This window comes from Populus trichocarpa, chromosome 9 (assembly GCF_000002775.5).
Source record: "Populus trichocarpa isolate Nisqually-1 chromosome 9, P.trichocarpa_v4.1, whole genome shotgun sequence".
NCBI classification, from domain to species: Eukaryota; Viridiplantae; Streptophyta; class Magnoliopsida; order Malpighiales; family Salicaceae; genus Populus; species Populus trichocarpa.
Window position 1 is genome coordinate 7160206 of NC_037293.2, and position 13712 is coordinate 7173917.

At 32.0% G+C, this 13712-nt stretch overlaps 1 protein-coding gene across 1 annotated transcript; it reads left to right on the top strand.

The window, feature by feature from the left end:
• The first annotated feature begins 6024 nt into the window (after positions 1 to 6024).
• Positions 6025 to 8198, top strand: LOC7454855 (mitogen-activated protein kinase kinase kinase 18). Its single transcript, XM_002313950.4, has one exon. It carries the CDS (start codon positions 6132 to 6134, stop codon positions 7632 to 7634), a length of 1503 nt encoding a protein of 500 aa, XP_002313986.3. The 5' UTR covers positions 6025 to 6131; the 3' UTR covers positions 7635 to 8198.
• Positions 8199 to 13712: the final 5514 nt, after the last annotated feature.

The following is a 13712-nucleotide window of genomic DNA, read 5'->3' on the forward strand; positions in this document are numbered from 1 at the left end:
TATGAATTGAAAATATATATTTTAGATATTATTTCATTAACTTCTTTTAATCAAAATTTCAATCCGAACTTAAACGTCGGTTGATGTTTTGTTCGAGAAAAATCCAGGAATACAGTTGCATTGTTTTAACAAATAAGACTGTAGAATGTTTTTGAGAATATTGACAAGGAATCTTTTTAAAATATTGCCAAGCATTCTTTTCAAGCATGTTATTGATATTTTTATTTTTAATTCATTTGATTTACCATGGTTGCATTTTTTTTTAATCATATAATTAAATAAAATTTGCTTATTAAATTTAATCAGTTCTATGTCTTCAGCAACAATTTTTTTCCAGATTTTTAAAAACATGTTAGCAACACCTTGACATATGTTTTTTTTTAATATTTAGCCCGGAGTGTAACGCGAGCCACCAATCTAGCACCTTCGTCTGTGATTTTTCTTTTATTTTAATAGTATAAATATTTTAGTCCTTAGAATTTCTAAAGTATTCAATCATGCTACTACATCTCAAGAATTATTTGCAATCAGATCAACTTATCCTCTTTTTCAAAGCTAAAATTCCTCTTGTGTGTGTATAATATAATTATTAGTTTTAAGCAATAAAATACTCATTCTTTTGAAGAGATAAAATACAAATTCTTAAAAAGAGAGTTACCGAAAAAAGTGTTCCTTTTTTCATGCATAAAATTTAAAAGTTAAATTTCTACAATCACTATATTAGGCCATCGAAATTTTATATATATATATATATATAAAACTGAAGTTTGACTTGCTTTTTGTTTTTTTGAATTTTGACGAAATCAAATAATTTTTTTGACAATCTAAAATGGACAAAATGAGTGGTAGACAAGCTATAATACTCTTTACCTAGCCATGTTCCTACCTCTTTAAATTTTTAATCAACATTCCTTATTGCCTACATACATATGTAGTTTTATTTCCTAATTTATTCAATGTATGTGTAGTTACATTAGCATTTATTGCAAACTTTGTATTATCAATTTGAAAGGAGCAAGTTGCGATATATGATCCAATTACAAATTCTTTAATCTTTTTGACCAATGACTTCGATTTTTCAGAGATTTTTTCAAATTAAGAATGGGCTGGAGGTGGTTACGAATCAATGATCATCACAATTGTGAATGCATTGATTCTTAACAACTGGCTGTCTTGTTTGTTCATTATCTTTAAGATCAAAAGAGCAGTGTAACAGAGTGTGATGTTTGCATGTCAGTCCCCGAAAAATGGAACGTTGTTTTTCTTGCACGTTGGATTGTCGGCCCTTTAATCGGTGCTGCCATTATTTTGTCTTGCTCTCCCACGACAATTGTCCGCACCACCAGAGCCTGGCCTAAATTCCTGCTTTCCTTCCGAAACGAACCGTGTTTGCGATCCAATCCCTAAAACTAGGAAAACCTATGGTGTTGTATTCGTGTGAGATACAAAATCCTGTTTTTACATGAGGGATCCCTCAAACTTTTGTCCCTTTGCGATAGGTTGATTTTTCTTTATAAAATATATGATCAACCATTAAATTGACCCGAGAGATGAAGATTGCCCACCACTCCAGAAGAGTGGTTTGGAAGCATCGGTTTTCTTAGCTAGTGGCTTTGCCGTGTTTTTGTTAAAATTTGAGATGTTTTTTTATTAATTATTTTTTAAATTGTTTTGTAATACTGGTTTTAAAAATAAATTAAAAAAATAAAAAATATTATTTTAATATATTTATAAGTCAAAAAACTATTTCTACAACACCAAACACTATATTTTAAAAATTAAGTATTTGAATTATCCAAATCATTCCAAGCACTATATTTTTTTAAAAAAATTGGAGAATCCCATTTATCTAAATTATATTTTTTATATGATTTTTTTTAAAAAAAACTAATAGGGTTATAATTTTTTTTAATCAGATTTTGGCTAATTAAAACTTTCACTGGAATTAACTTTATCTAGTTAATTGTAATTCTTTAGTATTTTAATTAAACAAAAATTAATGGAGCAAAAAACTCCGATTAATTTGAGCTGTCCAAACTGGTTGATCGGGTATAGAGCAAATTTGACGTAAGAAAAATAAACCCATATCAAATAAGGGATAATTACTTGAAATTACAATTTTTTTTCACTACAGGTACTTAAATAACACCCCTAATTGTTTGGGTGAGAAATTTGTTTATCTTAGCTTGTCTCATTGACTTTCAATTCAGGATTGCCTGGCTGTTGCATGTTGTAAAAAGCGACTGAGAAAAGGGAAGCTAATTAATTGGGTAATGAAGATTAATTGGATATATGCATTACTATGAAGAAAATGATGGCGAATTATATGTCCATGGGAAAAGAGAAGCGAAATTAAATATATAGTTTTGCCTTCGAGAGAAATTAAATTAAGATGTATAAGCATTAATTTGGAATCTATACTTCCATCTCATCAAAAACCAAAACGACTTCTTTTATTCGTAAAAAAACAATTAAGTATGTCTCTGGATCGTTCCCTCAGGGGACCAATTATTGAAGCGCTCTGTTGCCAACTTACAATGTAATGTATACCATACCGGGCATGATTAGGGAGAGACAATTGCTTCTTAATCAATTAATTAAGCCTAAGAACATAGACACATGGCAGTTTTTTAGTACGTTATACCGACTGACTATGACAGATCATGGGAAAGATCATGAAAACACTACCTGATGACTGTCTGGGTGTTCATAGATCTTGCAAAACAATTGCAACGTGGGTCGCTTGTTCACTTGACGCGTGGCACATGTTTGTCATATTGTCAGAAGCGATGGAAATATAAGGGCTTTCTATCCTCAGCAAACAGAGTACTCCGTATTGAGAAATTAGAAGATAGGTTCAACTATTAATTTAACAGTTCAGATACTTGTGTTGTGTTTCTGAATGGGGTAACTTTGTTTGTAGATGTATTTTCAAATTGTATTTAATATAAAAATATTAAATTATTTTTTTAATGTTTTTTTTTAATGATTTTGATGTTTTGATATTAAAAAAAATTAAATTTTTTTTTAATATATTTTTCAATAAAAAAATATTTTACATCACATAATCACATAAGCAGGAATATACCACTGATATTTTGGCTTTTATCTTGGGGCAAGCTTTATTTCCTAGCTGTCACAACTTCTGAAAGCTTATCTTGAGATTTACCTTCATGCCTTTATATATTAGATACTTATCATGACTTGCATTAATGTATACATGATCATGATTTTTTTCATATTTCTTTTCTTTTTTTATTTTTTTATTTTGCGAGTGTCATTTTGATGGGATTTTGAAGTGTTAATTAAAAAAACAAATGAGTTTGCTTTTCTATATTACATGTAATTCTTCTTCTCTTAGAAACTGTTTTTTAAATTGTGATTATTTCAAATTTATATATGGCAAGAATGAAATTACTTTAGAATTCATCCGAGAATAGATGGAAAAGTCATCAGGAGGAAATTAAAGGAAAGGCGTTGATCGGGGAAAAATGCAATTGCACAAAATCTTATCATATCCCGGGTAGACCCGTGGAATTCTCTCCTTATTCCCCAATAATTTGGCAATGAACATCCAGAGGTAAATACGTACGAAACAGGTGCATGATCCTTGCTCCAAACTTCTATCTAATTGTGGCTTTTTTTACACCGAACCAATCCGGTAATAGAAAGTCAGGAAATATGAAAAAAAAAAAAAGTTAGGAAATATGAACTGTCCAATTGGTACCTATAAGTTCATGTAAAGGTGCCCTTCTGAATCGTGATCCTTTAAAAGATACGCACTGGTGTTGCTGTGGACCTGTAATTCTCATGCAACCAGATTTCATTTCAATTAAAAATAAAAAAAATGGACCCTCGTTTATATTCTATAATATTATCGTGTAGATAATCTTACAAGTAAGAATTTAATAAGCAATGGAGGCTGGTGGTGCACGTCAACAGACTTCTACTCGAAACTCTTCACTGCAAATGCCAGGCACAAGAATCGCGAGATATCCAGACATTTAGGCATCTTTCTCTCTCCACCGCCAGCCTCAAGTTCAGTATTGTGAGACGTGGACCTGCCGTTTATTGCCATGTAAGCACAAGAAGTTATAGTTGTGGACATCACTTTCAACCGAACTTTGCCTGTCCCTGCCCCCTCGAACTGGTGGGGCTTCAATTTATGTTGCTGCCTTTTGGCCACTTATCTGGCAAATTGACCTCCTCCTCCTCTCTTTTTTATTCTTTTCTTCCTGTGATCGGGTGGGACGCCTTTTAAAATAAAAAGTAAAAAAAATACTATATTAATCACGCATGACCATGTGTTTAACCCATAATTAATTTATTACTTGTTTTCATCTCATGTTGTCCTGGTAACTGAGTTCCTCAAACGGGCATCCCATGAATTCAACCCATAATTTATTAATTACTTGTTTTGATCTTTTGTTTGACCAGTAACTGAGTTGCTCAGATAAAACAATATATAGTATTTTTAAGGTGATATTAAATGGTTTTAACAATGATCTAATTCTCTAAGATAATATTAAAAAGGTTTTAAAAAAATCTGCATCTAAATATTACTTTCAAAATTCTAACAACTAACTACACAGTTTAAAAGAAAGCTCCCTAACTCATCAGTGCATTTTACACGGATGTGATTGTGCTACTTTATTTGGGTGTGTTGATGGTTACTTGGGGTGTTGAAAATCGTGACTGTGATTTTTATTGAAATATATTTTGTTTGAAAATATATTAAAATAATAATATTTTTTTATGTTTTAAAATTTATTTTTATAATCAATACATTAAAAAAATAAAAAATATTAAAATAAATTAATTTAAAATAAAAATATATTTAAATTGTTTTAAACCTCAAATTAAAACGCTATTCTAAATATCTTTTAGGGTGTGTTTGGGAATTGCGTGTAAACCGTATTTCTAAAATTTTTGATTTTTTTGTTTAAAATAAAAAGAATTATGTTTTTATATCGTTTTGATGGGTTGATATCAAAAATAATTTTTAAAAAATAAAAAAAATTATTTTAATACATTACTAAATAAAATATATTTTAAATTACTGCCACTCTTACCGTCCTAAAAGGATCCTAATTATAGACTCTCTCAAAATTTGAATGTCCCACCGGCAAAACTTAGATGGTTTTTTTTTTTAGAAAAGGGTAGACCTTTAAACTCTAACTGTTAATTAATGAACCTTGTCCCTTCGCGGTCTTTTAATAATCAAACTTAATAGGCATGTCCTGACAAAATATCCAAGATTAAATCAGGTTGTACATCCCACTAATAACAGCTAATTAATGCTTAATTATAGAATTCATGGGTATAAATTAAATGATTATCATGTAATATATTTTTTAAAAGTATTTTTTATTTGAAAATATATTAAATATATTTTTATTTTTAATCTTAACATATTAAAATTATAAAAAATACTAAAAAATATCAATTTAATATTTTTTTAAATATAATTATAAAAAAAATTACATCGGGATATGAATTTTTAAGTCGCAGTTCACAAGAATCCTTCCATTCCATGGACCCTCGTATAGAATATTCCTCGTCCACAACCACTAAAGCCACACTCCCGCAAAAATTGCCTTCCACGAACCCCAATCTTATATTACCATGCCAACCACATGTTAATTATTCTACCAATCAACCAATCCTTTGACAAAGACAAACCTCACAAGTTAAAAACACTCGAGATCTAACTAAATTTCAAAGGCCCAGATTAAATCCAACACTTTATCATGGATAAGGATAAAACTCAGCATCATCACCCCAATCCTCTTCCCCTTTTGCGTCTACTCAATTCAGCACCCCAAAAGGCCAAAACTCCCCCCTTATTGTGTCAGCAAACCGTTTCCAAATTATCCACTTGTAAATTACAAGTTGTAATTTCCACGCCCCCCCCCCCCCCCCCCAACCCAAAATATATATATATATATATATATATATATATATATATATATATATATATATATATTCAAAAAAATAAAATAACTAAAGGGTCCATATTTCCCAACACCAGCTACGTACTCTCTCGCATATATAAACACTCTTGGGCCCTCAGAATTCTCAAGCAAACTCCACATAATTTTTTTTAGAGTTCTCTCTGAAAAACACACAACATGGTTTCTTGGGTTAGAGGAAAGTGCGTAGGCAAAGGCTCGTTTGGCTCCGTCAACTTGGCTTTCAACAAACAAACTGGTGCCGTTTTCGCCGTGAAGACTGCCAGTGAAGCAAATCAAGTTCAGGCGTTAGACAACGAAATCAAGATTCTAAGCTCGCTATCTTCTCCTTTTATAGTTAAATTCCTCGGCGACGACGTCTCGTTTGAGAACTCGAGAGCTTGTCGGAATCTTCACATGGAGTACTTGCCCGGCGGCACCGTTGCTGACCTGGCTTCATCAACTCAACGTTTCGCTGATGTGAACGAGGAGACTGTTCGGTCATTTACTTACTGTATAGTCTCTGCTTTGAAGTACATACACTCAAGAGGTATTGTTCACTGTGATGTTAAAGGACGGAATATTCTATTGGGTCACAGTTTCGATTCCGTTAAACTAGCAGATTTCGGGTCCGCGATTGACGCCACAAGCGGCGAGCCTCTCTTGCCCCGTGGAAGTCCGTTGTGGATGGCTCCGGAGGTGATTAAACGAGAATACCAGGGACCGGAAAGTGACGTTTGGTCTTTGGGCTGCACAATTATCGAGATGGTCACTGGAAAACCGGCCTGGGAGGATCACGGGGTTGACTCACTAAGTCGAATCGGGTTTTCAAACGAGTTGCCCGAGTTGCCGGGTCAGCTGTCTGTACTCGGTCGGGATTTTTTGAAGAAGTGTTTGGAGAGGGAACCAAGTAAGCGGTGGAGCTGTGATCAGCTACTGGAGCATCCATTCTTAGCTTCCGTGAGTCCTAATTTGTTGGGCAACGAATTGTCTCCACGTTGCGTACTTGATTGGTTTAATTCAGATTTCGAGGAAGATATTGACGTAATGGAACGTGGGATGAGTTCGAGTTTTGAGAATATTGAGGTTGCGGCTAGAAATAGGATTGGTAAATTGGTGGCAAGTGGGGGGGTAAATTGGGAAACAAAAGATGGCTGGGTGGAGGTGAGGAGCTGTTGCGGGCATCGTGGAAGAGGAGAGGAGGAAGAATTGGGGACAAGTTCGGTATATTCTTCTGATTCGGCGTGGATAAGTGAGGAAGGGTGTATAAAATGGGAAGTTTGTAATTCCATTGGCGGTGAATTACACGTTGACGGGTCTAACAGGTCGATCTCTTGTGGAATTTGCTGGTGTGGTGCGGTGTGCTCAGGCAGGAAAGGGGGTGGTGGTTTGAGTTGTCATTATGGGTCACAAAAGGTGGAGCTATCGGTGGAGGGGTGTGAGTTGCTGGTGTTGGTAGGGATTTACCACATATTGTTGTGTAATTTGTTATTGTATTTACTGCAATTTATGAGAACAATAAGACATAATTTTATCCTTTATTCTAAACTTTTATTACTGGGTTTAGTTCATGCATGTGAATGTGTGTATATCCAGCTGTGTTTTCAGTCCAGTTATGGAGTTGTTCTGCTCTTTACAGGGTGTAGAACTACTATTCTGACATATAGTAACACAACAGCATGAATCTTCTGATTCCCCTACGAATTAAAACAGAGGATCAGTCAAAGTCTAGAGCATAGATAACTAACAACTTGTGAACATGGCAATTAGTCACAGGGACACTGTGGTGACAATAAGGAGAAGAATTGGAAAGAGTGATTGATCAATTCAAGATTGAAGATACGGCGCCAGATTGCCGCCGGTTTGTAGTTTTGCTTGATTTTGTTTCCTGAAGGCAAGTGACCATAAGTTTGCCATGGAGACTATTTTGGCAAACAAGGCATGCGGATCAACATGCAACTTGCTGGAGGAATGGTCTCTCATTATCATGTGCATGTCGGTGATTGTGTCCACAACAAGAAACCATTCAATTTCGAAGAGACACGAGTGTCTTTACCAGCTATCAAAGAGAAGATTCAAATCTAATCGAAGTTATCCAACCGGATCATACTTTTTCCCTTTCTGATCGAGCACAGATTGTTAATAGCTATTTTTTCTTAAATCATGTGGTTTCAAGGGGGTTGATTGCGTAACATTTCTCAATTCTGAATCTACAAACATCGCAAAAGGGAGCTTCACTTGGACGAATCAATTAATTAGTGTACACTTTCCAATTAATCGGTGACATGACATCCTATTTGATTCCCACATTTCCTACACGGCGTTTCAATCACATTCTATGAATTTGATACGCGAATTGAATGTATAAACAATAAAAATATGTGACTGGACTTTGACGAATTATAGGATGCCGAGTAAAATTCAAGACATAGCAGGCACTCGAGCTATTATAGTCCAATGAAGCAGGATGGCCTCTATCATTATCAATGTGATATTTCTAAAGCGATAAAATATAATGACGTTGAGGATGATGTGGGATCAATGATACCTAAATTAGCTCCTTCTTGCCTGTCTTTTATTTTGGCATGCCACATGACCAGTGTCTCTTTGACGTCTCTTTGGCGGCATGGCATAAATTAAGATGAGTCCTGAGAGCAACTTGATGTCGGAGTTATCCAGTTCTTAAATTCGATTTTCGAGATACAAGTGATAAAAAATAAAATCAAAGGATCCGAGCCCAGTTAGTCTAGTGGTGAAATAGTCACATTCCGTGATGCTATAGCGTTGTAAAGGAACCCAACCCGTTCTAGTCATGAACATAGCAAAAGCTTGATCAAAATTCAGGTTCGAACCCTGTGGTTGCTCATATGATGGTCACTGGAGGTTTACATGGTCGTTAACTTCAGGGCCCGTGGAATTAGTCGAGGTGCACGCAAGCTGGCCCGAACACCCACATTAAACTAAAAAAAAAAAATTACTTGTGAAACTTTTGTGTTTGGCACCTGTTATTTGTCAAGCACTTGTAACTCGTACAAAAGATTGGATATCCAAACGACTTCAGTGGTATCCCTGTCATCTATGCCTCCTGCGTGCTCCCAACATTTTCATGGACATAAGATCCGTTCTGCAGCGTGCTCTGTTAACAAACGACATTAAGATTTTTATCATGTTTGCCAGCAATTTTCTTCTTGATGATCTCCCATGACTTGAGATTCTATTGATTGTTAAGTTTTGGCGTACATGATGAAGCTTCTCCCTAGTGCTCCTCCTTTCATACACTATGCACGCATTATAATATTGCCAAGATTCCAATTGTTCATAAAGAAATCTAATCCGAACTATGTTGCCAGGAAATTTCATTACATATCTATTGTTATTTCTCTTCCTTTTGTCTGTTCCCATCCCAGGGAACTGTGTTCAAGGCCGATCTTTTTCGTACCCCAAAGGCCTGATCTTGATTAATCCATGAACCTGGTTTGTCTCGCACTCCGGGCCAGAGATCCCATGGAATGACAACATGCTCCCACGTCAGAAGGAAAAAGTTGCGGAAAGGAGACAGTGATGTTATATTTGAGAAGGGGGTAAAACAAATGAAAAATCATCCACTGTTGGCCAGTGATTTTGATAGGCAATAGCACAAAATATCAGCCACCGACTTGCCCTGTTATTTTTATATTTTAAAAATATTTTTTAAAAAAAGTTAAATATTTTTAATATTTTTAATTTTAATTAATATTTTTTATATTTTCAGATCATTTTGATGCGCTGATGTTAAAAATAATTTTTTTAAAAAAAATAATTTATTTTAATATATATTTTGGAATAAGAAACAATTTAAAAAACAACCGTAATTACACTCCCGAATACTGTTTTTATTGTCATTGGTGTACTTGGTTTCAAAACTGGTTTTTAATTGGTTAATGTATATATTTAATATAAAAAATCGAAGTTCAATCGTATTTTTTTTTAGCTTAAACACTGCATAGCAAAACATTAATATCTCTAAGATTATTTATAATAAATGAGAAATTTACTTCAAATAATATTTGATTAACAAAAACTTCTAATCCATAGAACTTTAATCTCTTATCGGAAAATAACAAGTTTTTTACATAGTTTATATAATGATGCCATGAAAAGTAAAAATCCAGAGAGAACTTTAATTTCTTATTGAAAAATTAGATTCGGAGAGCATAAAGCTTTTGGAAAAGCGAGACCTGAATTTTGTGAAAGGACGGGGGGATTAGTTAAAGACACAACAAGCTAAGCAAGTCTTCCACTCCATTCTGCCTTTCTCGGAACTCCTTTTTCGTTCATATTATTTGAAGCTGAGACCGTTTACACCAAAACAAATGGTTTGATCCTTTACAATAGCATTCTTAATTTCTTATTTTTATCCAAAATTCTGCAAGTAAATACCTTATTTACAATGTTTTAATTTTTTTTTTACTTATTCAATTTGATATATGTGAATGCCATGTATATGCATATAAAATCCAATCAACTCATTTTATATATTTATTATGTTAGAGAATAATATAAATCATTTCCTGTGACCTCATCTAATAACTTAGTTTTTTGGGTTGAGATGGTTCTTTAATATGGTATCAGAGTTTTGATGACTAAGCGGTCACGAGTTCGAATCTCACCGTCTCGATTTATTTGATAAAAATTAAGCACAAAATAATGTGGACCCATACAAGTTTCAAGTCTAAAAGGTTTTCACTTGAAGGGATGTGTTAAAGAATAATATAAATTATTTCTTGAAACTTCACCTAATAATTTAAGTTTTTGAATTAAAATGATTCTTTGATATATTACTACTCAAACTAGTGATTAATGCATCAAGAAATATTTACAGTCACTCGTGTATAAAAAGAAGCTAAAAATCTGTAACGAGGAGGAAAATGCCATGCTTGCAAACAAATTATAATGAAATGCCTATAAATATCGCCTCTCCCGCATTGTTTTTTAATGGTATAAATCAAACAAATGCATTATTATATATCTTTATGATACAATGATACAAAAAAAATCGCCTCTAACGCATTATTTATTAAAATCTCCTTATGATGCTCTTTTTTTTTTTTTTGTATTTGTTAGTTTTTAATTTTTTATTATTTGTTTTTAATTTTTGTAATTTTCTGTTTTCTTCTCTGTTTTTTTTATATATTGTTTTTGGTTATTTTCTAGTTAGCCCCCTTCAATATATAGATTTCTTTGAGAAAAAAATACCAAAAATTAGAAAGAAAAGTGCAACTCGTTATACTGAAAAAATCAAGCTAAACCTTTTTATAATAATAATAATAATGAATAATGATATTTCTGATAACAAATAATATCTTTATGAATATTATCAAAAGCTCACTGAAAGTTTTTCTACACATCACGCACACAATTGAGCTCAACACCATTATTCTATAAACTAACAGGAAACGAGTCACAGTGTCACACCGTCAAATTTATGAAAAATATCAATTATTTAAAATTGTCAAAAAGCTGATCTCTTTCAACCAGTAAAAAACACCCGCCACAACCTGCCATGTAGAGACATCAGAGCCTTATCCCAGGGACAAAATATCTTAACAAAGTAGAAATTTTGTAAACATATTAAATCTAGACTTTAAAATCTAAAAATTATTTTTTCTTAAAGTGTGAAATCTTAATAATTATGAATAAAATCGGAAAAATTCAATATTTTCAATAGCTCTCAAGAAATTTAAAAATTAATTATTTTTGAAAAAGGCTTAAACTGTTTAAAATGTTCAATGAATAAAAAAAATCTAATTTTTTCCAATAAAAAATTCCAGAATTATTTCTCACCATTGAATTTTTGAAAATTTTCAAGAAATAAAAAAATTCCACTCTTAAAAAACATAAACCAAATGATGAGAAATTTTTATTTTTTATTAATATTTACATTTTTCAATATGAAATATTGTTTTCTTGAACATTTTTTAAAGTTTATTATTGAACAATTCAAACTTTTTATTCCTTAAATTTTGAAAATCTTTTTTTCTTTTGAAAATATTTTCACAAATCTTAATGGATAATTATTTTAGAAATATGTTTCTAAGAATTTCCAAAATTTATTTTTATCTCTTAAGCATTTCAGAGATTTTGTTTTTCTAAAATAAATTAACCTCTCTACGTAATGATTTTTTAAGATAATGACTGAATTAAATTTTAAATTTTCTCTTTCCTTTCGTTTTTACGTTTGCTCGTAAGAAAAATTAACTATTTTGATTAGATATTAAGATAAGATTAAGATTTCTTAAACCCAAAGTCAGTCAAGAAATAAAAAATTTCCAAAATGCTTAAGAAATTATTTTATATTTATTATTTTTCAAAAATAGCAATGTATAAGAATCTTCGCTATTTTATTTTTTGTTATTTGAATTTTTCCAATATGAAATAAAATTTATTCTTAAGATTTTGAAAAACAAATTGTTGGAATTCTAATTCTTCATTTCTCAATCTTTGAAAATCTTAACGTTTTAGTTTTGGAATATTTTCACAGATTTTAATGGATAAATATTTTCAAAAACATTTCTGAGCATTTAAAAAATATGTTTTTAATCTCTTAAATATTTATGAAATTTTCTTTATTAAAAGAAATTAGCCTTCATAATTACCTCTTAAAAACGTTTTTTTTTCAAAATAATAACTGAATATATATATATATATATATATATATATATATATATATAGACTCTAAGATAGTAAACTGATAATGTTACGACAACTATATGATGTATTGTTTTGCATAGATGCTGGCGGTAATGTCAAAAAACTATAGCAAAAATTTTAAATTATAATATTTTATTTATATTATTCTTTAACATATTTTATCAGGTGAAAGTCCTTTGATCTTAAAACTTGCACAGACTAATACTATCTTATATTTAATTTTAATCAAATAAATAGAAATAATGAGATTCGAACTCGTGACCGCTTGATAATTAAAACTATCTATTTTATTCAAAATTTTAAGTTATTAAATAAAATTTAAAAATATAATTTATATTATTCTTTACCGATTCTCCCCGAGAGTAGTAAAGCAATGGCTTAGATGATCAAGTAGTTTTATAGATCCCTCGGAAATGTAAAAGATTTTATGATCAATATCAATTGTGTGTGGATACGAAGATATTTAACAATGCATTCTTTTTTAAGGATACAATCATTTCCACCTTGAGTAAGAAAGAAGCACCGTTTGAGGGTAAGATCATCACATCGACCAGCATTTTCAGGTGAGAGATTCTTGGCCAAGCAAACAGCACCCGATACAGAGATAGTTGATGTGCGAATCCGCTCTCTATCAGGAAATATAGACATGCGTCCAGTTACTAGAAATAAATGCGCATTACCTTTTATCAGACTTCTCCAAAGTCCAAACATATCATCACAAAATTCAACCTTTTGTTTTCAGTGTTGTCTCGCATTGATGCCACGAACAGAGATGGGTACTTTCCTAGAAAGTCCTCGAGCAGAATGGAGAGAGAGGTTGTGTTGTGCCTCTCGAGGAGAACAGTATGGAAGTTAGTGGTGTAGCTATCAAAATTTAGGTACGCGACGCGAACAGCTGCAGAAGTGAGTGGCAGTATACGTGCCAGCAGACCAAAAAGCTTTCAAGAATTGAAATATAATCTATTGTTTCAGTGAATATATATATTCGTTAAATACGTACATTTTACAATTTGGAAATAAAACCGAAACAATTAATCCGTGAAAAAGAATATCAATTTATTGTACTTATAA

Coding starts and splice junctions, on each gene's coding strand:
- LOC7454855 (XM_002313950.4), top strand. CDS start 6,132: ATGGTTTCTTGGGTTAGAGGAAAGTGCGTAGGCAAAGGCTCGTTTGGC.